The sequence below is a fragment of the Oncorhynchus clarkii genome, chromosome 19 (genome assembly GCF_045791955.1).
Source record: "Oncorhynchus clarkii lewisi isolate Uvic-CL-2024 chromosome 19, UVic_Ocla_1.0, whole genome shotgun sequence".
Lineage (NCBI taxonomy): Eukaryota > Metazoa > Chordata > Actinopteri > Salmoniformes > Salmonidae > Oncorhynchus > Oncorhynchus clarkii.
This window is the reverse complement of record NC_092165.1, coordinates 12,342,783-12,370,140: the sequence shown is the minus strand read 5'-3', so window position 1 is coordinate 12,370,140 and position 27,358 is coordinate 12,342,783. Positions and strand designations below refer to the sequence as shown.

Genomic DNA, 27,358 nt, shown 5'->3' with positions numbered 1-27,358 from the left:
CACTGTCTACTCTAAAACATTTCATTAGCAGGCTGCTGGCTGCCTGTCCCATATGAGAAACGCATTACGTTTCAGCGAGCACCAGACATTCATAAATCAATGAACATGGAAGAGTCCCAAATGGCACCCTATTCCCTATATAGTGCACTATTTTGGGCCATGGTCAAAAGCAATGCACTATAAAGGGAATAGGGTGCCATTTGGGATACAGCTCTGGTGGAATAATAGCCTTCCGTGACACACCTGTGGAGGCATTCAGGGACTGTCTCTTAGCTGATGTATTGGTGTCTGGAAATAGATTCATTCATTACAATACCAGCTAAAAATACGCAAGAAACCAAATCAGCCTGTGGATACTGCTCAGACTTAGCTGTTATTGGTGGCATGTAAGAGAGTGGGTTTATGTAGGCCTAAGTATTGTGAGAAGTCCTATTATTTGTATCAATGCCTCAGTAAGTGACCTCGAAAACATGACCTGACGTTTAATTTTGGATTCTAAGGTAATCACATATGCTTTTATATGCTGTATGCTTTTCTGTTTGTGTGTGTGTGTGTACCGGCTCTTGTGGGTGTGTTCATTCGTTCTGTAGGTGCGTTAGCTCTGTCTGTGTGCGTACGTGCTCTTGTATGTGTGGTGGTGGTTCTGTGTGTATTCCTAACTTCCTACCTCTCCCCAGGCGGCAGGCAGCGGCTCCACAGCGGGGTAGTACTTGGCCAGGTCCCAGGCCACAGCGTTCATGTACCACTTGAAGTCTTTACACTTGAGGTGTCTTCTCAGCTCCTTCTGGGCCGTCAGGTCCCCAGTGGACAGGTGGCGGTACTCTGGACGACGCTGGTAGATGTACTCTGTGTACTCATCCATCCATGTCTCAGCCACCCTCTTCAGGTTCTGAGATAAGGGAGAGAGACAGGGAGGGAGAGATGGGGTAAGGCAATGGACTGTCAGATAGATGGCTGGACCTACATTCTCAGTTTGACTATCAGCCATGTGCCAATTAATTAATAGACAACCAGTCAAAATGGCCGCATGTTAGCCATAACCAGTTGATGGAAGCAGTGTATTGGCTGGTCAGTCTAACTTACTCTGGCTAGGCTTGTTCCGGACGGCACTTTGTAGGGAACGTATTTCCTGTAGATATGTCCAACTCGGGAGCATGGTACGTCGTACATACTGCCCCCACACATCCATACCTGAATGGAGATGGAACACAAACAATACCTCAGTACATTACTTCAAAAGCTTCCTGTCAGCCTGATAGCTATGTGTTCTAAGCAAGGCCACAAAACCGTTGTAACTCAACCAACTGTGTTTTGTAAGTAGGGTTGCAACATTTCGGGAACATTTAATACATGATCTGGTTTTCCAGAATACCTGGTTGGATGATTCTGGATTTCCTGCTTATTCCCTCCTGATTCTGGGATTTCGGGAGAAATCTGAGAATTTATTGAAAGTTCCCGGAATTGTTCAACCCTAGTTGTCAGCACTGAAGTAAAGAAAGAAAAGAAAAAAAGCACACTTTGTTTTTCCTATTGTTCCAGAAAGGAATCACAGGTATCTTTCAATTTCAAAGCCCTGAGTTATTGTCGACTGAGTTCAGAGTGAGGATATTGTTGTTGAAATGGTTGTGTAGATGGGTTTGTGTTCTGTTTGTTGCAAGACCCTAATACAGACAACCTATCCTTCTGTCCACACTTGAAGTGGATTCCCACTTTGTCTGCTTGGCAGGGCCACATTATAAGCCTCTTTGAGCGGAGGGACTGAAAGGAATCCTATTTCCCGAGCACTTCGCTCGATTCCCCTCTTTTCCTGCATCAAAGGAAGAGCTAGAAAGAAGAGGAAGGAAGAGGGCAGGTGTCAGTAGTGCTACTCTGAACACCTTCAGTCTGCTATCCTCTCCCTTACTGTCTCCCTTGCTCTCTCTTCCTCCCTATGCCTCTCTTTATCTCTTCATGTCCCTCCATTCTTTCTCATTCCTCTTCCCTCTTTCCCTCCCTCTCTCACCCCTCCTTCTTTCAAACTTGGCAGCTTGATTAGAATTAGAGTGGTCATGCTGACTGTTTGGAAAGGATCCTGGGACATTTCACCTCTCCTCCGCTTCTCCACCTCTCTCCCGCTGTGTGTGTGAGCGCTCCACCTCTCTCACGCGGTGTGTGTTAGTGCTCCATCTCTCTCCCGCGGTGTGTGTGAGCGCTCCACCTCTCTCCCTGCTCTGCCATATCACAACGAGGCAGGGTGCTTTCCTGAGGAGCCTCAGGTTAATGGTCAAGCTGGCTTTACAGGCTTCATTGACATGTGGAGAGATTCCTCCAGTCTTCAGAAAATGGCCTCCTCAGAGGACAAGTGTAGATGTTCATTGACCTCTCATATCAGCAGAAATACGAGGGGTTTATGAATGACTCCCATGCGTTCATGAGTAACAATTTGTTTTAGCGTACAACTCACAGGACGAGGTACAATTCCTGGAGATGCTTTGATGATATCTGTTCAATGTGAGATACAACCAGTGTCAATAGACTGTCAGTCTAACAGCTATCATATGTAGGCTAACTGTAAGACATCCATACTCCGTGACAGTAGAGGAGAGCGGGGTAAGTTGAGCCGAAGGGGTCAGTTGAGCCACCCTTGTTTCTAGGAAACCCTACACAAAATGTATAATTTGACCAAATATTTAGGAAGAGGTCATCATTTCATGGAGTCTATGAAGGAAGAAACCACATGGAAATAGTGGTAAGCAAGTTAGGTCTAAAAAATTCAAAATAATGTATTGTGTTAGAGGTTTCATGACGCTTCTAAACCAAAGTAGATCATCTTAAGAGTGTTCTATACATCAGTTGGGGTCTCTATAAGCTTCAATGTGAGGTCCTGAACCTAGCAAGAAAGTACATCCTTGCAGCTGTGTGGGGTAATAAAGTCAAAATGTTTGTCTTGGGGTAAGTTGAGGGAATGGCAAGTTGAGCAAATTGAAGTGTTTTCTTCCCAAGTGTAATGCAAGGCATTATTGGTGGGATATGAGGTTACAACAGGGCCTGGCCTATGTTCATTTTAAAAAGTACAAAGTGTTTGTTAGGTGTTAAGCCTGTGTTAAAAGATGCTTCAACATATTAAAAGACAAAAAAGCGATTGTGATTATGATGAATTGTGTTTGGGAAATGAAGATGGGTTCAAAAATGTAGTGCTAATATTTCAATCAATACAGACATTTGTAGACGGCATAGCTATGTTTTCCAAACTGTCATGTTTACATGAATTCTGATTGTTTCCAGGAATACACAACATCCTGAAATATATGTTGATATCTTTGCTAGAAATAATACTATATTTCATTAACAGAGTGATGCTGATTGTAAAAAATGTCTCTCCTAATACCCTGACCACACCGCTCGCGTCAACGAGCGTCTGTGTTGCCAAGGGCTAAAATAGAAGTCAATTCCTATTTCTGACGCAGATCGCGCTGCAAGTCCTGCCTCTCCCATCTCCTCATTGGTTTATAGAAGCAGGTAACCACGTGCCATCTCCTCATTGGTTATACCCACGTGGGTGATTGAAAGATGAACTGTTGCCGGTTGTCGTGGCAATACTATGAAAATGTAGATGCCAATCACCATATACGTTCAGCAATGAAAAAGCCTGGAAGGAGGAGAGATGACTAGAAATTATTTGGTTGACTGTTTTTATGTGTGGATTAATTGTCAGAGTAGAGGACCTTGTGCAAGCTAGGTAAATAGGACAAATTAGCTAGCAAGTGCAAGCTAACTAGCTAAATTGCCATAAATGTTTAATGCTTTTCGACCTGTCCCCAAATGAATGTCATTGGTTCAGAGTTTGTTTTGATATTTTAACCTGCGTGTAAATGATCGCGTTTGGTATAGGGGGACAAAATAAATGTATGCACGATGTCGCCCGCGCGCAGCCGGTTTGGGTTCCGTGTTACCCCACTCTCCCCTAAGTAACTGGAGCAGACAACTCTGAATCAGAGCTTTTAACATTTAGACAGATGGGGGCGCCACTGTGTAATATTTACACTTTTTCTTCACTTGTGAATTCTCAACACAAAATAACACCAACGACTCAAAAAACACACAGATTAACACAAATGTCTGAATCACCCCTCCCACCTCTGTAAGAAGACTTGCAATTTTGCATGGGAACTCTTTTTATCGTTGCCATGGTTTCCAGTCAAGGAAGAAAGGGCTGCATTCCAATTACAAAGTGCACTCACTGACAGAACGAGAGCGAGAGAGAGCGAAAGCGAGAGAGAGTGTATACTGAGACCCGGTTGGATGGCAGGTATGTCAGGCACGATAAACACAATATTCCCTCACATCCATATACCGTGTTCTCCTCCGTAAATCAAAATGGAATAACCTCTGAGCCGCAAACAAGCCAAAAATCACTGGCTGTAATTAGTTTAGGAAGGAGGCTAAAGCCAGAACTACTCCTTGTAAAAACTAACACACACACACGTGCACACACGGTTGCAGACACACGGGCACACACACACACAAACATTATTTTGGAATGCTGGGTTCTGAGGAGTGCATTGTACTGGAGAAGGTAGGAGAAACAAAACACTGGAGAACAGAGCGAGATAAATTTATCTGAGTGAAAGTCGTACCAGTTTAATAAAGTTGTCTGGGAGCAGATTGACCTGTCTGGAGACTGAGGCAGGGGTATGGTGGGACAGGATGGAAAAGAATGGACCAAAGAAACACATTGTTATGGGACCATGATTGTCTAGACTCTAATATAATTGCAAGGTTGGTAGACTTTAGTGTGTTTTAAATCATCTGTAATTTTGTTGTGCCAAGATGAACGACGCAACTTTATATGTATTTTAAATATGTCCAATAAAATTCATTCAAGGTAAGGTTAATTAATTCAAGGTAATGTGGGACAAGGTCACTGGTTGCTATGTGACCACAATTGTATTTTCTTTTAACTAGACCAAGTCAGTTAAGAACAAATTGTTATTTTCAATGATGGCTCAGGAACAGTGGGTTATAACTGCTTTGTTCAGGGGCAGATTTGTGCCTTGTCAGCTCAGGGATTTGAACTTGCAACCTTTCAGTTACTAGCCCAATGCTCTAACCACTAGGCTACCCCCCAATATAATATGAACTATTAGTAAATATCATTTATATTGTATCATATCCTATCATATATATTGAATAAAAGATTAGTGGCATTTATGTGTCACACACAGTGCAGACAAGGACTAAATAGAAGCACCTCAGCATAGATAGAAGTGGATAGTATAGACCAGGGGTCTGTCACGCCCTGGCCATAGAGAGGCTTTTATTCTCTATTTTGGTTAGGCCAGGGTGTGACTAGGGTAGTTTCTTTATTTATCTTTATCTATCGTTGTCTCTGATTGGGAATCATACTTAGGTAGCCTTTTCCCCACCTGTGTTTTGTGGGTAGTTGTTTTCTGTATAGTTTATTTGTCTTACAGAACTGTTCGTTTTTCACTTTGTTATTTTGTTAGATTGTTTTGACCAATAAAAATCATGAACACTTACCACGCTGCGCTTTGGTCCATGCCTTCCGACGTAACAGGGTCGGCAAAAGGCAACAGGTGGCCATGGGCCAAAACCAGCCCGCAAGCAATTATTTATTTTTTTAGCAAAAAAACAAAACTAATATATATATATTACTATATATTTTGGGGGAGGGATTTTAGTTTTTGGGGAAAGAAATACTTAAATCACCAGGAATTCAGCTAGAAATTACTTTCATTTAGGAAATTTGTTCACCAAGTACATTGCATTTGAAAAAGTATTCAGACCCCTTGACTTTTTCAAAATTTTGTTACAGCCTTATTCTAAAATGGATTAAATTGTTGTTTTTCTTCATCAATCTACACACAATACCACATAATGACAAAGGAAAAGCTGTTATTAAAATTTTATTTTATGTATAAAAAAAACAAAACATTTACATAAGTATTCAGACCCTTTACTCAGTACTTTGTTGAAGCACCTTTGGCAGTGATTACAGCCTTGGGTATTCTTGGGTATGACGCTACATGTTTGGCACACCTATATTTGGGGAGTTTCTTCCATTCTTCTCTGCAGTTCCTCTCAAGCTCTGTCAGGTTGGATGGGAGCGTCGCTGCATAGCTATTTTCAGGTCCCTCCAGAGATGTTCAATTGGGTTTAAGGATCTCTCTGTACTTTGCTCTGTTCATCTTGCTCCGTTCATCTTTCCCAGTCCCTGTCACTGAAAAAGATCCCCACAGCATTATGCGGCCACCACCATGCTTCACCGTAGAGATGGTGCCAGGTTTCTTACAGACGTGACACTTGGCATTCAGGCCAAAGTGTTCAATCTTGGTTTCATCAGACCAGATAATCTTGTTTCCTGAGTCATTTAGGTGCCTTTTGGCAAACTCCAAGCGGGCTGTCATGTGCCTTTTACTGAGGAGTGGCTTCCGGGTGGCCACTACCATAAAGGCCTGATTGGTGGAGTGCTGTAGAGATGGTTGTCCTTCTGGAAGGTTCTCCCATCTCCACAGAGGAACTCTGGAGCTCATTCAGAGTGACCATCAGGTTCTTGGTCACCTCCCTGACCAAGGCCCTTCTCCCATGATTGCTCAGTTTGTTTCGTGCCCATCACAGCGCAGAGACAGCCTAAAGTGTTAAATGATCTTAGAGCCAACACAGACGCCAAACAGCTCTCTGTCCTTGTACTCTTGGATTTAAGTGCTGCACTCGATACGGTTGACCATGATGTCCTTCTGAAAAGACTGGAAAAGAGGGTTGGCGTCCCTGCTCCAGTTCTAAATTGGTTTAGGACCTATTTAACTGGCCGAGAGTCAAAATAGGCGCTGTGGCGTCCACGAGGTTTGATTTTGGGTCTGGTACTGTTCAGTTTATAAAGTATATGTTACTCCTTGGCAGCGTTATCAGAAAGCACAGCATTGATTTTAACTGCTACACAGACGATACACAACTTTACATTTCTGTGTCACTAGAGGATTTTAACTTCACAGATACATTATTAGACTGTATTAGTGATTTAAATACTTGGGTGGCTCACAACTTCCTCCAGCTAAATCAAGACAAGACCGAGGTACTTCGTACTGGACAAAGATTTTTTCTTTAAACGAATCGGGACGCAAAGAATTTTCTTCAGACACCGGACAAGGCCCAAATCCCTGTCATTCGCATGAAGAAGAGACAGAGATATTGGGGACGTAGGTCGGGGTGCCTTGTAAGGATTCGACGGCAAGTGGGTAATCCACCTCTACCATCAGTCCTATTAGCCAATGTGAAATCATTGGAGAATAAACTGGATGTGATCAAGACTATACTACCAATGGGACATTAAAAACTGTTATATCTTATGTTTCATCGAGTAGTGGCTGAACAACGACATGGGTAACATACAGCTGGCTGAGTTTTCCGTGCATTGGCTAGATAGAACAGCTGCCTTTAGTAAGACAAGGGGCGGCGGTCTGTGTCTATTTGTCAGTAACAGCTGGTGTACGAAATCTAATATTAAGGAAGTCTCAAGGTTTTGCTCGCCTTAGGTAGAGTATCTCATGATAAGCTGTAGACCACAACATTTACCGAGAGAGTTTAGCAATATTTTTCGTAGCTGTCTATTTACCACAACAAACCGATGCTGGCACTAAGACCGCACTCAACGAGCTGTATAAGGCCATAAGCAAACAAGAAAATGCTCATCCAGAGGCGGTGCTCCTAGTGGCCGGGGACTTTAATGCAGGGAAACTTAAATCCATTTGACCTAATTTCTACCAGCATGTGCAACCAGATTAAATAAAACTCTAGACCACCTTTACTCCACGCACAGAGATTCGTACAAAGCTCTCCCTCAGCCTCCATTTGGCAAATCTAAACATAACTCTATCCTTCTGAGTCCTGCTTACAAGCAAAAACTAAAGCAGGAAGTACCAGTGACTCGCTCAATACGGAAGTGGTCAGATGACGCAGATGCTAAGCTTCAGGACTGTTTTGCTAGAACAGACTGGAATATGTTACGGGATTCTTACGATGGCATTGAGGAGTACACCACATCAGTCACTGGCTTCATCAATAAGTACATTGATGACATCGTCCCCACAGTGTCCGTACGTACATATCCCAACCAAAAGCCATGGATTACAGGCAACATCCGCACTGAGCTAAAGGGTAGAGCTGCCGCTTTCAAGGAGTGGGACACTAACCTGGACGCTTATAAGAAGACCCGCTATGCCCTTCTACGAAACAATCAAACAGGGAAAGCGGCAATACAGGAATAAGATTGTGTCACGCCCTGATCTGTTTCACCTGTCTTTGTGATCGTCTCCACCCACCTCCAGGTGTCATCTGTTTTCCCTATTAGTCCCCGGTGTATTTATCCTTGTATTTCCTGTCTCTCTGTGCCAGCTCGTCTTGTATTTCCAAGTCAACCAGCGTTTTCCCTAGCTCCTATTTTTCACAGTCTCTGTTTTATCCTAGCCCTCCTGGTTTTTGACCCTTGCGTGTCCTGACGTCGAATCCGCCTGCCTGACCACGAGCCTGCCAATTCCCTTGTACTGTTTGGACTCGGTCCTGATCATTGAACCCCTGCCTGTCCTGACCTCGAGCCTGCCTATCGCCTGGTACTGTTTGGACTCTGACCTGGTTTATGAACTCTCGCCTGTCCCTCACCTGCCTTTTGCCTACCCCTTTTGTTATAATACATATCGGAGCTCAACCATCTGCCTCCTGTGTCTGCATTTGGGTCTCGCCTTGTGCCCTTATAGATTGAATTGTACTACACGGGCTCCGACGCTCGTCGGATGTGGCAGGGCTTGCAAACTATTACGGACTACAAAGGGAAGCACAGCCGCAAGCTGCCCAGTGACACGAGCCTATTAGATTAGCTAAATTACTTCTATGGTCACTTCGAGGCAAGCAACACTGAAGCATGTATGAGAGCAGCAGCTGTTCTGGACGACTGTGTGATCAAGATTTCCGTAGCCGATGTGAGTAAGACCTTTAAAACAGGTGAAAAATCACAGGTTCGTAGGGCCAGACGGATTTTCAGGATGTGTACTTTAAAAAAAAAAAAAAATTATCCTCTTCTGTTTTTTGTGTAGTAAATATTTCACTTATTTGAATTGTTTTTATTCTGGGTTTTTTTCTCTGTGAAGCACATTGTATTGCATTTCATGTCTGAAATGTGCTGTATAAATAAAGCTTGGTTTGATTTGATTAAGCCACCCGACCATCCGCTCTGACAAAAATTGGCCTGTGAATCTAGTTGTCGAACCCTGGTGTATACTGAAAGACGAACTTAGCCCTCACGAGTATGACTAGCAACCTTTAAGACTCCTTAAGACTTCCAGTTTCTCTACAGTGCTGTGTCGAGATGCTTGAATGATAAGACTTGTTCCAGTCTTGAGAACATTGGTAAGAGAAATGTATGATTGGGAAACGCTATCTTCTATACATGTTTGCTCACCTTGAACGATATCTCGTACTGCTCTCCGCCCCATATTTCCAAGCCAGTGTCGTAGCCACCCAGCTCCCAGAACCACCGACGGTTGACGGCAAAGAGACCTCCGGCCATCACTGGAGACCTGTAGGAGAGACAGAGAGAGCATCCATGTCTTTAGCTTGTCGGTAAAGTTATTTTCTAAATCTTCCGATCAGCACAAAACAATGTTGCGGTGTCTATTTTTTTTTGTGTCATAATGTGAGCATCTACTGCTATAGCTGTAGCTCTTAAGAGAGATGTACAGTTTCTCTATCTGTCTAAGAGAACCAGTGAGAGACAAAGAAATAATACAAGTGTTAATTACCATGTTCAGATTTATTAAGTTAAAATAGTGCATAACATCCATATATTGAAAGGTGACATTTGGTGTAATTCCAAGCATCTGAAATCCAGAGAAAGTAATCTACACTTGCAGTCTTTGTGGTATAAGACAGATAACGGGTGTGAGTTATTCTTTAACAAAAATATAAAGTAACATACTTAATCCCTAACATACTTAATCCCCCCTGAGAAAAGTATGACATATGTAAAGTACATACAGTGCCTTGCGAAAGTATTCGGCCCCCTTGAACTTTGCGACCTTTTGCCACATTTCAGGCTTCAAACATAAAGATATAAAACTGTATTTTTTTGTGAAGAATCAACAACAAGTTGGACACAATCATGAAGTGGAACGTCATTTTTTGGATATTTCAAACTTTTTTAACAAATCAAAAACTGAAAAATTGGGCATGCAAAATTATTCAGCCCCTTTACTTTCAGTGCAGCAAACTCTCTCCAGAAGTTCAGTGAGGATCTCTGAATGATCCAATGTTGACGTAAATGACTAATGATGATAAATACAATCCACCTGTGTGTAATCAAGTCTCCGTATAAATGCACCTGCACTGTGATAGTCTCAGAGGTCCGTTAAAAGCGCAGAGAGCATCATGAAGAACAAGGAACACACCAGGCAGGTCCGAGATACTGTTGTGAAGAAGTTTAAAGCCGGATTTGGATACAAAAAGATTTCCCAAGCTTTAAACATCCCAAGGAGCACTGTGCAAGCGATAATATTGAAATGGAAGGAGTATCAGACGACTGCAAATCTACCAAGACCTGGCAGTCCCTCTAAACTTTCAGCTCATACAAGGAGAAGACTGATCAGAGATGCAGCCAAGAGGCCCATGATCACTCTGGATGAACTGCAGAGATCTACAGCTGAGGTGGGAGACTCTGTCCATAGGACAACAATCAGTCGTATATTGCACAAATCTGGCCTTTATGGAAGAGTGGCAAGAAGAAAGCCATTTCTTAAAGATATCCATAAAAAGTGTTGCTTAAAGTTTGCCACAAGCCACCTGGGAGACACACCAAACATGTGGAAGAAGGTGCTCTGGTCAGATGAAACCAAAATAGAACTTTTTGGCAACAATGCAAAACGTTATGTTTGGCGTAAAAGCAACACAGCTGAACACACCATCCCCACTGTCAAACATGGTGGTGGCAGCATCATGGTTTGGGCCTGCTTTTCTTCAGCAGGGACAGGGAAGATGGTTAAAATTGATGGGAAGATGGATGGAGCCAAATACAGGACCATTCTGGAAGAAAACCTGATGGAGTCTGCAAAAGACCTGAGACTGGGACGGAGATTTGTCTTCCAACAAGACAATGATCCAAAACATAAAGCAAAATCTACAATGGAATGGTTCAAAAATAAACATATCCAGGTGTTAGAATGGCCAAGTCAAAGTCCAGACCTGAATCCAATCGAGAATCTGTGGAAAGAACTGAAAACTGCTGTTCACAAATGCTCTCCATCCAACCTCACTGAGCTCGAGCTGTTTTGCAAGGAGGAATGGGAAAAAATGTCAGTCTCTCGATGTGCAAAACTGATAGAGACATACCCCAAGCGACTTACAGCTGTAATCGCAGCAAAAGGTGGCGCTACAAAGTATTAACTTAAGGGGGCTGAATAATTTTGCACGCCCAATTTTTCAGTTTTTGATTTGTTAAAAAAGTTTGAAATTTCCAATAAATGTCGTTCCACTTCATGATTGTGTCCCACTTGTTGTTGATTCTTCACAAAAAAATACAGTTTTATATCTTTATGTTTGAAGCCTGAAATGTGGCAAAAGGTCGCAAAGTTAAAGGGGGCCGAATACGTTCGCAAGGCACTGTACATTGAAAGGTGGCATTTGAGCATCATAATTCAGAGACAATCATATTGCAGTCTTAGTGGAAGCATTCAGAGAAATTACATGACCCGCATCTCTCTGTTGCCCCTGGATACGTAAATACACACCTTCTAAAACACCATCATACATATGGTAAAAACATGCACTCAGACACGCAGGCAGTCTCAAAGACATATTGAGTCTTTACCCATAAATCCCCTGGCTTGCAGTAATAAAGGATGTTCCGTTCAGGCTTATCTCAGTCAAAGCTTTCATCCAATCACGGCAAAGAAATACCAGTCCATCACGATATGCTGACACCGACCCTCGCGCAATCGATAAACTTCACAGAGAGCTCAAGCAGTCAAAAATCCCCATGATTGACACTTGACATGGCTATTTGCCTGACATTTCACATTTCCCACTGCAGAATCTATAGAAAAATCTAAGCAGATCAGGAATTGGTGCACAGTAAGCAGCATCTACTCCAAGGAGAAGCAACTTCCTTCCCATCAACAACAAACTGCTTCTACTAATAGTTTTCTAATCCTTTCTCCCTGCCTATTCCTATTCTCCCTCCTTGCTCATTGTACTGCCCCAAACCTGTACTCATTGTTATTTCACACTCTCTTTCAGCAGGGCTTAAGCTCGGGGAGTGGATTTTGTTGGACCCTGACTTTGGCATGTTTGAATGTTTTTCCTTGTCGTTCTTCTTCGACGATGGTGGAGAATCAGAGTAATCCTCCGGGTAATGGGAAGAGCTCTTTTCCTGCGTTTGAGTCATTCCTCGGTAGCGACGAGGACGAGGCGCCAATCTTCTATGAAAGCGTGGGGGGGATGAAATACTGTGATGTAAGTAGAGGAGGCCAAAAAAGGAAAACACCACAGCCCTTTGAATTACTGAGAGGGCGAAAAGAGCGGCGGTGTCTTGATGCGAGGCTTGGATGGATGCGGTACGGCAGTGTGGAGGATAGGTCTAGCGTTGGAGCTGGGGAGCCGTTGAACTAGGGGTGTTTTTGTAATCAAAATGCTCCGAATAAACAGCACCAAGGCGCAAAGCCACAACACAACAGCAAGCTTGACTCATTAAATCTCTTCACACCTCCTGATTCACAGGGAAAGCGTCGCATTATTTGGGCATCTTAGTCAACAAAAAAGAGCTTTAAGCCAAGAAAGTTTTAAGCTGTAAAATCCAAAATAGCAAAGGCGTTGTGGGAGGGATTGGATTTGGTGTCTTAAGGTTAGGCCTCCACAGATAGACAGTCTTTTTAATCCGAAAAACTGTTTGGTCTGACCCAATGATGATTCAAAGGAGCCTAATGTTCCTTGTTCCAATTTTTTTTGTGTCTATGTATCTATAACAACCATGATCTGCCTGTGCAAAAACAAGACAACAAGTGAGGTATGAGCTTGTGTGTGGTGGTGAAGGCAGAGCCAGACGGAGGGAGCTCAGTGCAGAAATCTATTTACTCTGCGGGTAATACCCTCCGGCCTGCTTCCCTCCAATTTAATAAAGCGCTGAAATATACCAGTCCACTCAATTAAAGGAGCTAATGGTGGAGCAAGCTGAAATCATTATATATTTTATCTTCTTAGCAGCCTTGCCAACAACAGCTGAAAAACACTAGAGAACATAGTTTATTTGGGAAGTAGTTTATTTGTCATTGACACTACAACTTCTGGATAAAGTGGATGGAATGAGGGATTAGACAAAATGCAGAGCTAACTCGCGTATTATTCTTATCTTAAAAAACCCACAACACTAGAAGATTATTTGGGAAGTTAAAGTAGTCATGGACACTACACTTTCTGGTTGTGGTGGTTGAAATTAAAGCATAATATATATAACCCTCCTCGTTTGGAAAGTCCGTTTTTGATTCACTACGGTTGAAATACACCACGGGAGAGATTGAGTGGGATGGTTTGTGTGGTGATATAGAAGGTAATGAGAGCTGTTTTTTAGCTGTGGATATCTCAGTGGTTAGTGGAGGCTTTACACTGTTTGATCAGGCTGGATTGCTGCTGATAGGCTCAGAGAGAGAGCGAGAGAGAGAGAGAGAGAATTAATATCCTTCATCTAATCCTACAGGAGGCTTACCCAACAAGGAGGAAGGAACCAGCCTGCTATGAAGAGATGATCTGATTGAAGGAGGGCAGCATTCAGAGACGTCATGCAATTTATTCAAGGGTGCCCTGATAGCCAAATTCAATATTGTAGGATTAATTAATTATACGCAAAGTCAGTGTACAAACAGATAAAACTGAGGGGGGGGGGGGGGCTGATATGAATATGCAGCATGCACGTTCCTTCTCCCGGCCCTAGCACAATCCCAATCAAAAAGTAGTCCGTGGCCAAAAGTAGTGCCCTCTTTAGGGAATAGGGTGCCATTTGGTATGCAGACCATGTAGTCAAGAAACAAGGCCAGTCAGTCAAGATGATATTAGTCAATCAATCCTGCCAGGGACAGAGGGCTAGCACTAAGGAGATGTGATTACTTCAGTGTGGGTTCCTCCAGGAAGGATTGTGTCTGAGTTGAAGGGAGCAGCCAAACTGGATATGATATAGTAAGACTGCAGCGTGGTGGCTGTTATCGATCCCTTAATTAGTCAGGGATCTCAGAGGGAACGTGTAGATCAATGAGGCTGTGCTGAGACGGAGGAGGCTGTATGTGTGTGTTCCTGTGTTTGTGTGTGTGTGTGTGTGTTCCTGTGTTTGTGTGTGTGTGTGTGTGTGGTTGGCCAGCCAGGTGAGTAAAGCAGAGGTCACACCGCTGCAGGTTGAGGTTCTGAGAGAGTGGCGCGTGTGTACCGGGTCAAGCTACTTACTGAGGCCGACTGAGTCTCTCTGGCCTCTGGCCTGTGAAGCCCATAGGAGTAGGAGTCACTGTAATCAAACAGCAGGACACACACAAGCACGCATTGGCCTATGCACACATACTGTACAAACACACACACAGGCACGCACACACACATTCACACACATTGTACAAGCCTCGGCTCACACAGCTCATTAACCTTCATACATACGGTTCCTAATGTTATCATACTAAACATGCATAAATTACAGCACTCTGACACAACACTACTCTACCCTCCAGCCAGTTGAGTCTGTACTGCACTCTCCACAGCAGATCACTGGTGTTCTACATTGATGTGTACATTATAGACCTTTGGAGAACAGCTTACAAACAAGGCCTTAGCTGCTCTATTCATCTGTAACTTGCCTTGTTAAATAATAAATGTAATGGGTAAATAGTTTGATCCATTCTCCATTTCATGAATTTATTCCAAGGTAAATAGTAATATGCTGTAAAACGCTCTGGTGACAAACAATCTTTGCTGCTCTGTAGATGAAGAGGTCCCAATGAAGAGCAGTGGTTCTCAGTCCTGGTCCTGGAGACTCATTGCCTTAATACTACACAGCATCTGGGGCGGCAGGGTAGCCTAGTGGTTAGAGCGTTGGCCTAGTAACCGAAAGGTTGCGTGTGTGCGTGTGTGTGTGTGTGTGTGTGTGTGTGTGTGTGTGTGGCTCTCTCTCCTGTGGATGTGTGTGTGGTTTCCTATGTATGGCCAATTCCTTGTGGAATTAGACTAGAGCTCAACCCTGACAGTCTGAACATAGCCTCATAATTACCAGACTGATTACTGCTGATATCTGTGTAGCCATCATGTATGTAAGCTCGCAAGATCAGGCAATTTACTAGTCTGAACACTGACTGACTGACTATAAGCGAATTAAGAAGTAATTCCACTCAAAATACTAATTATCTGATGTGATTAGTTAAATGCTGTTGGAATTAGTGCAACATGCTAATAAAGCCATGTTGTTGAAGCCTTGTGTCTCTATCTTTCTCTCTCTTTGGAAATGAGTTGGAGGTTTTTCTTCTTCAAATATAACATTGTTTCTGTCCTGGGTTAAGCGATGTAATGTGTGAACACTCTTGTCCAGGGAGAATAGGTTCTTTATCATTGGGTGAATCACACAGACAGATGTTGAAGAATAAACACACACACACACACAGTACACACACACACACACACCGTACACACACACAGAGACACACTGTACACACACACTGGACACAGACAAATAGTTAGCAAGACTTTGACACCTCTCATGTATGTTTGTCATCCCTTAACAGCACGGTAAAGCAACAGAGGATTGTGTGTGTGTGTGTGTGTGTGTGAGAGGAGACAATTTGGAAGGGCTCCCACCCGTCTCCATCAGTCCAAACGATAGGGGAGCTCAGCTCCAACCTCAAATTTACTTAGGCTTTTCCAAATGCAACTAATCATTCCCATTCTTCTGTAGTGCAGACAGACATACTGTAGCTTTCAGTGGCTTAGCTTTTAAAAACTCAGGCATCGATTCGGAGAGCCTCTGTCTATCGACAAACACTTCGCACATCTCTGACGAGCTCAGCAACACCTCAATATGTTGACACCTATCTGTTTCTGAGCCACGCTCCCCAATTACTGCCTACCTGCCTGGAGATGTCAATCATCATGTACATTCAAGGGATGAGCTCTCAGATCCAATTAAGGAAGGACCTCCACACATACCACATTTATGCAGCTTATAAACAATGTTCCCTCTAAACTGCATGCATGTGCGTTCTAGCCCTGAGATATCACCCCACAGAGAGAAGCACGAGATAGAAAGTGGAGTGAAGTTCTACAGCAGTCACCAACCATTCGATCGCATTCCACTGGTCCATCTCCAAGGCATTCCTAGTCAATCGACAAACGTTTATGTGAAAAACCCAACGATAAAGCCTTTCGGCTCGTGTACTCTAGCACGCGGTGAATTGCAGCGTGCTGCTTAGGCCACCCAGAGTGGTTCGCTTGTAGGTGTGCTGGCAGCATATGGTTTATAAAAGTGTTGAGTACAAAGTGCTGACAGTGCTGAGTAAGAACTTAAACATGAACTCACTCATATAAACAGCAGCTCTTTGCTGTATTAGTTGACAGTCTCTCTCTAGTCATGGTTTTAAACGTTTTGTCATCTCACTTTGCAAAGTATCTTTCCTTTATGCCTGCTACGTTACTGCAGACACGGTCATCTGAGCCACCCGATTGGCCAGCGGTAGGCTAATAGTGCACTTTAGTTTGTATGAAGGTCTGGCCCACCCAGGAACAAAATTATTTTAGGGGCTCCCGAGTGGCACAGCGGTCTAAGGCACTGCATCTCAGTGCTTGAGGCGTCACTACAGAAACCCTGGTTCCGAATCCAAGCTGTATCATAACTGGCTGTGGTTGGGTGTCCCGTAGGGCGGCGCACAATTGGCCCAGCGTCATCCAGGTTTGGCTGGGGGAGGCCGTCAATGTAAATAAGAATTTGTTCTTAAACTAACTTGCCTTGTTAAATAATAAATGTAATGGGTAAATAGTTTGATCCATTCTCCATTTCATGAATTTATTCCAAGGTAAATAGTAATATGCTGTAAAACGCTCTGGTGACAAACAATCTTTGCTGCTCTGTAGATGAAGAGGTCCCAATGAAGAGCAGTGGTTCTCAGTCCTGGTCTTAATACTACACAGCTGATTCAATTGATCAACCCATCATCAAGCTTCAAGTGGTATTTATGTATTCATTTGTGATGCTATCCTGGATATGATCCTGCTTGTCACGTGCTACACATGTACATGTGTGTGCACATGCATCTATCTATCCGATGTTATCATGGTTTGTTATAAGGGATATTATACTTTAGTAATCCACAATGACCTGGTGAATTAAAAGTCTAATAATGAAACGATCTTCCATATTCCTACAGATACCTTCAAAATGATTGCCTACAGTTACCGTGTAGGGCACTGCAAGGTTGGATGACCAGGGCCATCTGGGACTACCTCCTGGGAGACTTCAGGTGAGTGAAGGCTACCTGTGTCCTGCATAACTTCATGATGATGGACACAAGGACCAGTAGGGGATCTGCAGCTCGCCCTCGTGCGCCAGAGGAGAAGTCTGCTGCTCTGCAGGATGTTTCAAGGATGGGGTCCAACAACGCAGCACGGGATGCAATCTGTGTGCGGGAGATCTTCACCTCCTACTTCTACAAAGAGGGTGCTGTTCCCTGGCAACACCATAGACTACACTAAGCACAACCAAATGCTCATCCACATTGAAATTAGAGTATTCTTCCATTTACTTAGCTATGTCAACTGCAGTTGTTCAATTCCCAGTTTCTCTTCTTTTGCATTCTACTTCTCAGGTGAGGGTGCTGTTCAGTGAAGGGTGATGTCTGTACAAAAACAAAACAGGCTCATTTAAGAGTCACCCATATTGAAAAAATGTAGAACAATTAGACACCCTACAGTGGGACAAAAAAGTATTTAGTCAGCCACCAATTGTGCAAGTTCTCCCTCTTAAAAATATGAGGCCTGTAATTTTCATCATAGGTACACTTCAACTATGACAGACAAAATGAGATTCACATTGTAGGATTTTTTTTATGAATTTATTTGCAAATTATGGTGGAAAATAAGTATTTGGTCACCTACAAACAAGCAAGATTTCTGGCTCTCACAGACCTGTAACTTCTTCTTTAAGAGGCTCCTCTGTCCTCCACTCGTTACCTGTATTAATGGCACCTGTTAATGGCACATTTTTTGGGGTTTGCCCCACCAAGATTTACATGCCAAAATCGCCACTGAACTCACAGCTAAAATATATTAGGAAAGCAATCGATAGTTATTTGTTGCCTAGACTTTACTGCAAATGACACTCAAGTCCAGAGAAAAAAACAATACACTAACAATACACTAATATTGCAGTTAGCCATGCCTTTATAATAGAACGCTTGTGACCACACACGTTCAAATATTGCACTTGTGGGAAAAAAATATCTTAAAGTAGAAATAGAATGAAACAAACAGGCAATCTATTTCTGCTCTGTTATATTGGCCACTGTAGAAGACCGATCAAGTGCACAAGGCTATGTGTGCAAAAATAACGTTCACTGAGTAAAAACTAAAACAATCCCCCCTCACTCACACACAACTGTATATCAAGTTCAACACAACAAAAGCAATAGCTTTGAGCTACACTGCACGTTATTACATTGTACACTTTCTGCCTGTGGACATCTGTTCTACAATGTACCAGCAGCAGAGCATGATACCCTTTGTTGGCATAATTGATCTCATTCAGGCAGGGAGTACACCTGGCATAACCCTTTAAATCTACCGTATTGAAAAAGTGAGAAAGAGGGAAAGTGTGTGGTGTTCCTTTCACCTCTATAGTGGCATCCAGCTTAAGCCATGCATCCCTGATAAAGTACTCTGCAGCCACTTAGTGTGGACACCAGGTGAGACCACACACACAGATTCCTGTTGAACACTATCTTTAACTACATTATTTTCTCAATAACTACCATATTTTCTCTCCTCCCTTCTCCCTAAATCCTCTAGGTTATCAAATCAAATCAAATGTTATTGGTCACATACACTGTTTTAGAAGATGTTATTGCGGGTGTAGCAAAATTATTGTATTCCTAGCTCCAACAGTGCAGTAGTATCTAATAATTCACAACAATACACACAAATCTAGGATGAGCAATGTCTGAGTGGCATTGACTAGAATACAGTAGCATATAATACAGTGTATATGTATATATGAAAAGAGTGAAGCAGTGTGTAAACATTATTAAAGTGACTAGTGTTCCATTATTAAAGTGGCCAGTGATTCCATGTCTATCTATATAGGGCTGCAGGCTCTAAGGTGCAGGGTTGAGAAACCGGGTGGTACCCGGCTAGTGATGGTTATTTAACAGTCTGATGGCATTGAGATAGAAGCTGTTTTTCAGTCTCTCGGTCCCAGCTTTGATGCACCTGCACTGACCTCGCCTTCTGGATGATAGGTGAACAGGCCCCCCCCCCCCCCCCCCCTGCATCTGAACTGGCTGACACATAGAGGGCATGACCAACTTAGTCGGGTCAACAGGAAGTGTTATTAAAGTGATTTATTATTAACTGAGATACAGATAGAGATGTAGTTGTCCCAGAGTTAATGATCCAAGGTCAGTTTTGCATTTCACCTACTGATGATTATGAGGACTGACAATGTTAGAATAAAAAGAGAACAAGGCTTAATCTTTCTCTCCATCTGTCTCTCGTCTGCAGATATGTTTTGATGTGAAAGAGGATGCCAACCCCCAGTCCCGTCATTGCCATCTCACCCGCTACTAAGATAACCTTCGGGCCAGCTGGGGTTCCAATGCTGTTAGGAGACACTGCTAGAGACACTATTATGTAATTGTGATGAACTGAGAGAATATTATGGTTGCACTGTGATTCATTAATCATATGCTGTCTTCCTTGCCCCTCTGTTCTTACCTCTTTCCCTTTCTGTGTTTTACACTCTCTCACACCTCTCTACCTACCTCGTCTTTCTTCCTCTGTTTATATAATGCACACCAGATGTGCATTTAAGTACAGATTGAACTTGTATTTATAATATAATATTACAATTATAACATTTGTAATGCATGTATTTATAACACTTGGATAATGAATTTCTTTCAATGAAGCGTTTCACATTCTCTACTGGTTGAAATTAAGTCTCTCATTTGATGAAATACAACACCTATCCTGTGTCCTTAGATCAATGCAGATGAAGGGAATTAGATATTGAGATGAACCGGGCTTAGAGTATTTACATGATGCATAGGAAGTGTAGTGTACATTGTTTTAAATTCTGTTTATGTATATATGAATTACAAATCAGCCTTTAATGACTTCATGTTTCTAGTCTATTGCATAGTTACAATGTGTAACCAGGTCGTAGCTGTAAATGAGAACTTGTTCTCAACTGGCCTACCTGGTTAAATAAAGGTTAAAAAAATAATAATAAATAAAAACCATTGATGTCCCAGGACCAGGATTGGTGAACACTGTTGACGTGTATAATTGTAATAAATACATGCAGACACAGCATCATTCAAAGAATGGAGTTTGATACTCCTGGTATTGGACATGACTTAAAAGTGTCACGACTTCCGCCGAAGTCGGCTCCTTTCCTTGTTCGAGCGGCGTTCGGCGGTCGACGTCACTGGCTTTCTAGCCATCGCCGCGCAATTTTTCACATTTTTCATAAGACCATTTGTTTGGTCTTGTTCCCTGCACACCCGGTTTTCATTCCCCAATCAATCTACATGTATTTATTCCTCTGTTCCCCATCATGTCTTTGTGTAAGATAGTTTGTGTTACGTGTGTATTGTTGACGCGCCAGACTGGCTTGTTTTTTCCGTGTTATTTTTCACAAAGATGTTTATTGTTAAACATTATTCTTATGACTGCTCTGTGCGTTTTTCACTTTTGCTAAATAAAGTGTGCGCCTGTTCACAAATCTCTGCTCTCCTGCACCTGACTTCGCTACCAGTACGCACACATCTGACAAAAAGAATGTCTCACATACATTCATACCTGAACTGCACCTTTATTTGCCAAGGTAGAGTACATGATCAGTGAATACAACAGGCTATGATGGTTGAGGTTCATAGCTAGGTTCTGAACCTAATATTTATACCAAATGCATAATCGTTTGTCTCTACATTAACTAACATATTCTTCTCAACAGTAAATGTTTTGCATGACTCGTTATGACGTTATAATTACTTACATTTGCTTCCATCCTAGTACATCAAGTGCACTATTACCTACCGCTGGCCAATCGGATGGCTCAGATTACCGTGTCTGCAGTAATTTAGCAGGCATAAAAGAAAGATACAGCAAAGTTGATACTGTGAGATTTCAAAACGTTTAAAACCATGACTAGAGAGAGACTGTCAACGAATAGGGCAAAGAGCTTCTGTTTTTATGAGTGAGTTCATGTTTAAGTTCTTACTCAGCACTGTCAACACTGTATTCAACACTTTTATAACCCATAAAATGCCCGTTCTTCCTATTTCCACTCAGCGCTACAACAAGCACTGCAGCAGTAATGAATGAGGAGGAAAGTGTATCTATAGTCTTGCATTGTTGCTATTATTAGTGGCTTGGGTCTTTTTCACTTTCTCTGTTCATAGGAGTAACAACATGGATTTGTGCATGAGGCAGAAATAATGCGGTGCGACTCGAGCCTCCCCATCAGCTGGAAGACGGTGTCCCTTTTTGGTCAGTGTCTGTGGAGGATGTTGAGAGACCCTCAGATAGGCGGACCATTAGATACAGACACCATCAGCCCAGTAAAATTGTGCCTCACAACTAATATAACAATGGATCTATAACCAGTGTGATCATATAGCCCACCTCAAATTTTGAAATATTATTTTTTTAAATGGCCTGAACAACAATGCATTGGCAGGGCAATTCAAGCAAAGCCAATATGCAGTGATAATGTATTGGGCCTATAGCTTACTGCACATTCCTCATTGCTACAGTACTGTTTTTAATTGGTTAATGTTGCATATGCTTACGGTTTGTAAAAAAATATCTGAGTGGTAGATCTCGGCTTGCATTTTGACTCAGAAAAGGATGGTGACCACTGTTCTAGAGTTTTCCCTGTTAACACTATCAACGTTTGCCTTTACAACGCAATATTAGCCAATTTCAATGCAACAATACAGAAACAAAACAAACTATGATCAAATAACCACAGTAGCCTACTTGGCCACTGTTAAAATTGTAACTTAAAGCGGGTACAGCCTCAGTGTTCACAGCTCTGGAAGTTACACAGAATTTTCACAACGTTCAGGTTTGCGCTCAGCAGACCTGAAATTTGCTCAGTGACAAAAAATATTAGAGGGAACATTGCTTATAAACACACACACACACGAACAAACACATGCAAAACACACCCACGCACACACCCACAACCTGTTTAGGGAAACTTCAGCCAAACCACAGTTATTACTCTAAACCCATATCATTTCCATCAATAGAAATCACACAATTTATTCAGAGCCTAAAAGAAAATAGAAAAAGCATCAACAGAGATTGCCATCTGCTATCTACTAGCTAGCACAGTCCAAGCTCCCCACTGGCCAGCATAGTTTAAGCTCGCCACTGGCCAGCACAGTCCACACTCTCCACTCACCAGCAAAGTCCACGCTCTCCACTCACCAGCACAGTCCACGCTCTCCACTCACCAGCACAGTCCACGCTCTCCACTGGCCAGCATAGTCCACGCTCTCCACTCACCAGCACAATCCACGCTCTCCACTCACCAGCACAGTCCACGCTCTCCACTGGCCAGCACAGTCCACGCTCTCCACTCACCAGCACAATCCACGCTCTCCACTCACCAGCACAGTCCACACTCTCCACTCACCAGCACAGTGCACGCTCTCCACTCACCAGCACAGTCCACGCTCTCCACTCACCAGCACAATCCACGCTCTCCACTGGCCAGCACAGTCCACGCTCTCCACTCACCAGCACAGTCCACGCTCTCCACTGGCCAGCACAGTCCACGCTCTCCACTCACCAGCACAGTCCAAGCTCTCCACTGGCCAGCATAGTCCAAGCTCTCCACTCACCAGCACAATCCACGCTCTCCACTCACCAGCACAGTCCACGCTCTCCACTGGCTAGCACAGTCCACGCTCTCCACTCACCAGCACAATCCACGCTCTCCACTCACCAGCACAATCCACGCTCTCCACTCACCAGCACAGTCCACACTCTCCACTCACCAGCACAGTCCATGCTCTCCACTCACCAGCACAGTCCACACTCTCCACTCACCAGCACAATCCACGCTCTCCACTCACCAGCACAGTCCACGCTCTCCACTCACCAGCACAGTCCACTCTCTCCACTCACCAGCACAGTCCACGCTCTCCACTCACCAGCACAGTCCACGCTCTCCACTCACCAGCACAATCCACGCTCTCCACTGGCCAGCACAGTCCAAGCTCTCCATTTACCAGCACAATCCACGCTCTCCACTGGTCAGCATAGTCCAAGCTCTCCACTCACCAGAACAGTCCACGCTCTCCACTCACCAGCACAATCCACGCTCTCCACTGGCCAGCATAGTCCAAGCTCTCCACTCACCAGCACAATCCACGCTCTCCACTCACCAGCACAGTCCTCGCTCTCCACTGGCTAGCATAGTCCAAGCTCTCCACTCACCAGCACAGTCCACGCTCTCCACTGGCCAGCACAATCCAAGCTCTCCACTCACCAGCACAGTCCACGCTCTCCACTGGCCAGCACAGTCCAAGCTCTCCACTCACCAGCACAGTCCAAGCTCTCCACTCACCAGCACAGTCCAAGCTCTCCACTCACCAGCACAGTCCAAGCTCTCCACTGGGGAAAATGGAATAATGGATGCCTTAACCATCTTATGGCCAATTATGGATGGCTTTATTAAAGGGATACTTCAGGATTTTGGCAATGAAGCCCTTTATCTCTACTTCCCTAGAGTCAGATGAACTTGTGAATATTTGTATGTGTCCTCCTGCATCCCTTTAAGCAGTTCAATTCATGGAAATGGAAGGCAGGATTAGCGATGTGTATAGAGGGGGAGTTGTGTGTGTGCGAGTGTGTAGGGGGGAGTCATTTGCAATGCACGTCCATGCAGCCAAGGTCAGAGACTGCCAGCGGGCAAGGGGGAGTCAGCTGAGAATATAGGCCCAATGTGTGTGTGCTATCCAGTGATACAGCTCCCTGCTCTCTCTGCATAGGTACCCCCCTCCCGTCATGTATTTATTTCTCTTTATATAATCCCCTCGCCTTGAGGCCTCCATGTGCAGATTGTGCGTGTGTCTTTGTGTGTGTTTCTGTCTGTGTGTGTGTTTCTGTCTGTGTCTGTGTGTGTGTTCAAGGCACAGTAGTAGGAGACGGCAAGGGCACACAGTCACTCTGTCTCTGTATGGTGATTATATTATGATTAAAATGAATGTACTGTACATATCCATTATTCAATGCCCTCCGCCTCCACAGACTGCATATTATACAGAACAATGGGACCCTAGTATATGGAGTCAGCTATAATGATATAATAGAATGTAGGGATGGCAGCAGTGTCTGTAATATATGAATGAGAGTTTATTGTATTGTACTAATTGACGCTTCGCTAAGCCCCACCCCCAGGGGTGAAAGTAGATTTAATGTCTTACCTGTACGTGCGCTCACCCATTTTTTTATGCAAAAAAATGACAGGGTAACCTACTCTGCTGACACCGACAAACAGATCAATAAAAACAAATGTTGTCTGATCCATATGATAGACCTACAAAAAGGAGAGACACAAATACAATATGATGTCCATCTAACCTGGAGGAGGAAGTGATTGTCCAAAAACAAACAAAAGTGGCACTGACCCAATGGCAGACAGTGAATATGCAGACTCAACGGGGATATGGTCGATGTTCTCTGCTGGTGCCAATAAGATATGCGACTGTTCGCTTAATTAAGTTAAGAATGTTGATATCTAACAGATAGACTGGAGTCTTTTCATTGCCATATCTTTACAGCAATAGCCATTTACTTTCCAAACAGTTTTTCTGCGATTGTCTTTTTAAATATTGCGATATGCTTGGCTGGGTCTCTCTGCTTTTCACTGATGGTAGCAACTCAACAATCATCTATTTCGTATTCGCAGCAAGTGCTGCCCAAATTGCAAGCCCTTCCGACTGCAGGCTATGCATTTTAAAACAATCCGCAGCTATTTTTTTTAAAGCTAATTATCCTCTGTGGCCAAATCATGCTTTCTGTTTTAGTGGCCTATATTGAATGATTTTTTTTATTTATGTATAGACAGGAGTTAGCTAATCATTTTGGCAATTTAATTCAATTTACTTTAGGGAAAGCTTCCCCTTGCCTTATGGACACGCCGCCTATGCTTTTTAATGTAGCATAAACACAACCAGTCATGATGTTTTCATCTGATTGTCAAACAATCACTTAACAAAGGCGCTCCTGTTGTCTACCCACGCACATTCGTCCACTCAGAAACTCATTTCAGCATCCAAACCCCAACAGTGCACTGTGCACCCGCAATTTCATGAATGCAAAGAGGCATCTGTTACAAAACACCTACGTGTATTGTGATGACATTCTGCAATTGTCATTAGGCTCACACTTGTTGCCTGAACTGATGCATGTCCACGCCACTCATCTCCGCCTTGGCGCCGAGCGTCTTGGCCACCCATCTCCGCCTTGGCGCCGAGCGTCTTGGCCACCCATCACCGCCTTGACAACATGTAAGTGTTCTCCTCAAACCACAACGCAATTTAGATTGCATAGCACCCGGTTTCCAGTCAATTCGCTAATTTATCATGCAGCTGAGATGCAGTAATGTTAAAACACTGTGTAATAGCCTATAGGCGTACGTTTTACCGGCACGGCTTACCCCCACTAATTATTTAACCGGGATGCCGTATCGGACCGTCTTACTTTCACCTCTGTCCACCTCCCTTGGTTACTGTTACAATCTTGGACATTTTCCTGGGAAACCCAATTCCCCCAATAACCACTGGCGAAATCCCCCCACAATGATAACAAACTTTAATACACAAGGAAATTAAACACAGACTACCCTTTGGTAATCAGGAAACTCTAGGGTATGATGTGGTGGATTGTCAACTGCTTCTCGTGAACCTGGTAAAATTATGTTTGTAGTGTAGCTAGCCACTGATTGGCTCTGAATTCAATGTGAGCATGTAGCCAAATCTACAATCAATTTGGAGCAAACTAGTGCTCTGGAATCGTATCCTGATGTCGACCTCAGATGGGAGTTAATATGGCTAACTTAGCTAGCTAACATACATTTTGAGAAAACAAGTTATATTAAGTGGTTAGCTAGGTAGCGTTAGCAATGTTTGGTGGTCAATTATACTGAGAACTAGCTAACCCCCTGAGCTTTCAAACAATGTAACAAAAGTATAATTTTGGATTAAAAAAATACCCGCTCTGCATTTCAAAAATCACAGTAGCAAGTACTCCTGATGCACGGCTTCATTATTAAGCCGTTAAAAATATATATTTTAATAAAACTTGTTTTCCCACTGCCCACTGGCTTTCATTCATTTCAAACATGAGCTTGTCCGAGTGCAACCATACTGCTATCCATTGGAGCACTGTGATTGGTTGCCCAGAATTCTGGGGAGGGGCTTAGCGAAGGTTAAATTGAGTCGACTATGGTGATACAGTACGTATGTAAAGGATATTATGATGTTGCTGTTAGGCCAGTAGGTGGCGATATGACATCAGCTATAGACAGAGAGATAGGTCAGAGTGCAGGTCATGTCATGATCTGAATGTGGAGAAGGGAAGTGCATGTGTGTGTATGTGTCGGGGTGTGTGGGGGTTGGGGGGGTGTAGTGTTTATTTAACAAGATTAATGCCCATCGAACAGCGTTGTGACAAAGTTAAATTATCAGGTTTAATTTAGTTCTGATGTGCTAGGACCGATCGACACTCACGCACACACACACACACACACGCACACGCACAGAGTATGAAAAAAAAAAGAAGCAAAATGTGCCTTCTCAATGGATCAGTCATTTCACAATGAGCTTTGTTCCAGGTAGAGGAACTGCTTTCATCTGATAACAGGCGCTAAGATCTATATTAAGGCATCTTAGAGGAGCACACTTCACACATACCAATGTGTTAGTGCTGAATGTGCCAGGCAGGCTGGCAGGCAGGCAGGGGGGAGGCAGACAGGAAGGAAGGCAGAAATGGATGGAGGGAAGGAAGGAAGGCAGGCAGGCAGGAAGGCAGGAATGGAGGCAGGCAGGAAGGCAGGGATGGAGGCAGGAAG

General features: G+C 43.4%; 1 protein-coding gene across 1 annotated transcript in view; it reads right to left on the bottom strand.

Moving 5' to 3' along the window:
• Positions 1 to 27,358, bottom strand: part of LOC139374127 (polypeptide N-acetylgalactosaminyltransferase like 6) — a 243,637-nt gene that overhangs the window by 10,340 nt on the left and 205,939 nt on the right. Inside the window, exons 7-9 of the mRNA XM_071115126.1 lie at positions 9,452 to 9,569; positions 1,084 to 1,191; positions 668 to 889 (exon numbers count right to left, since the gene is read on the bottom strand). Coding sequence (XP_070971227.1) covers positions 668 to 889; positions 1,084 to 1,191; positions 9,452 to 9,569 — 448 coding nt within the window. The remainder of the gene's footprint in view (positions 1 to 667; positions 890 to 1,083; positions 1,192 to 9,451; positions 9,570 to 27,358) is intronic.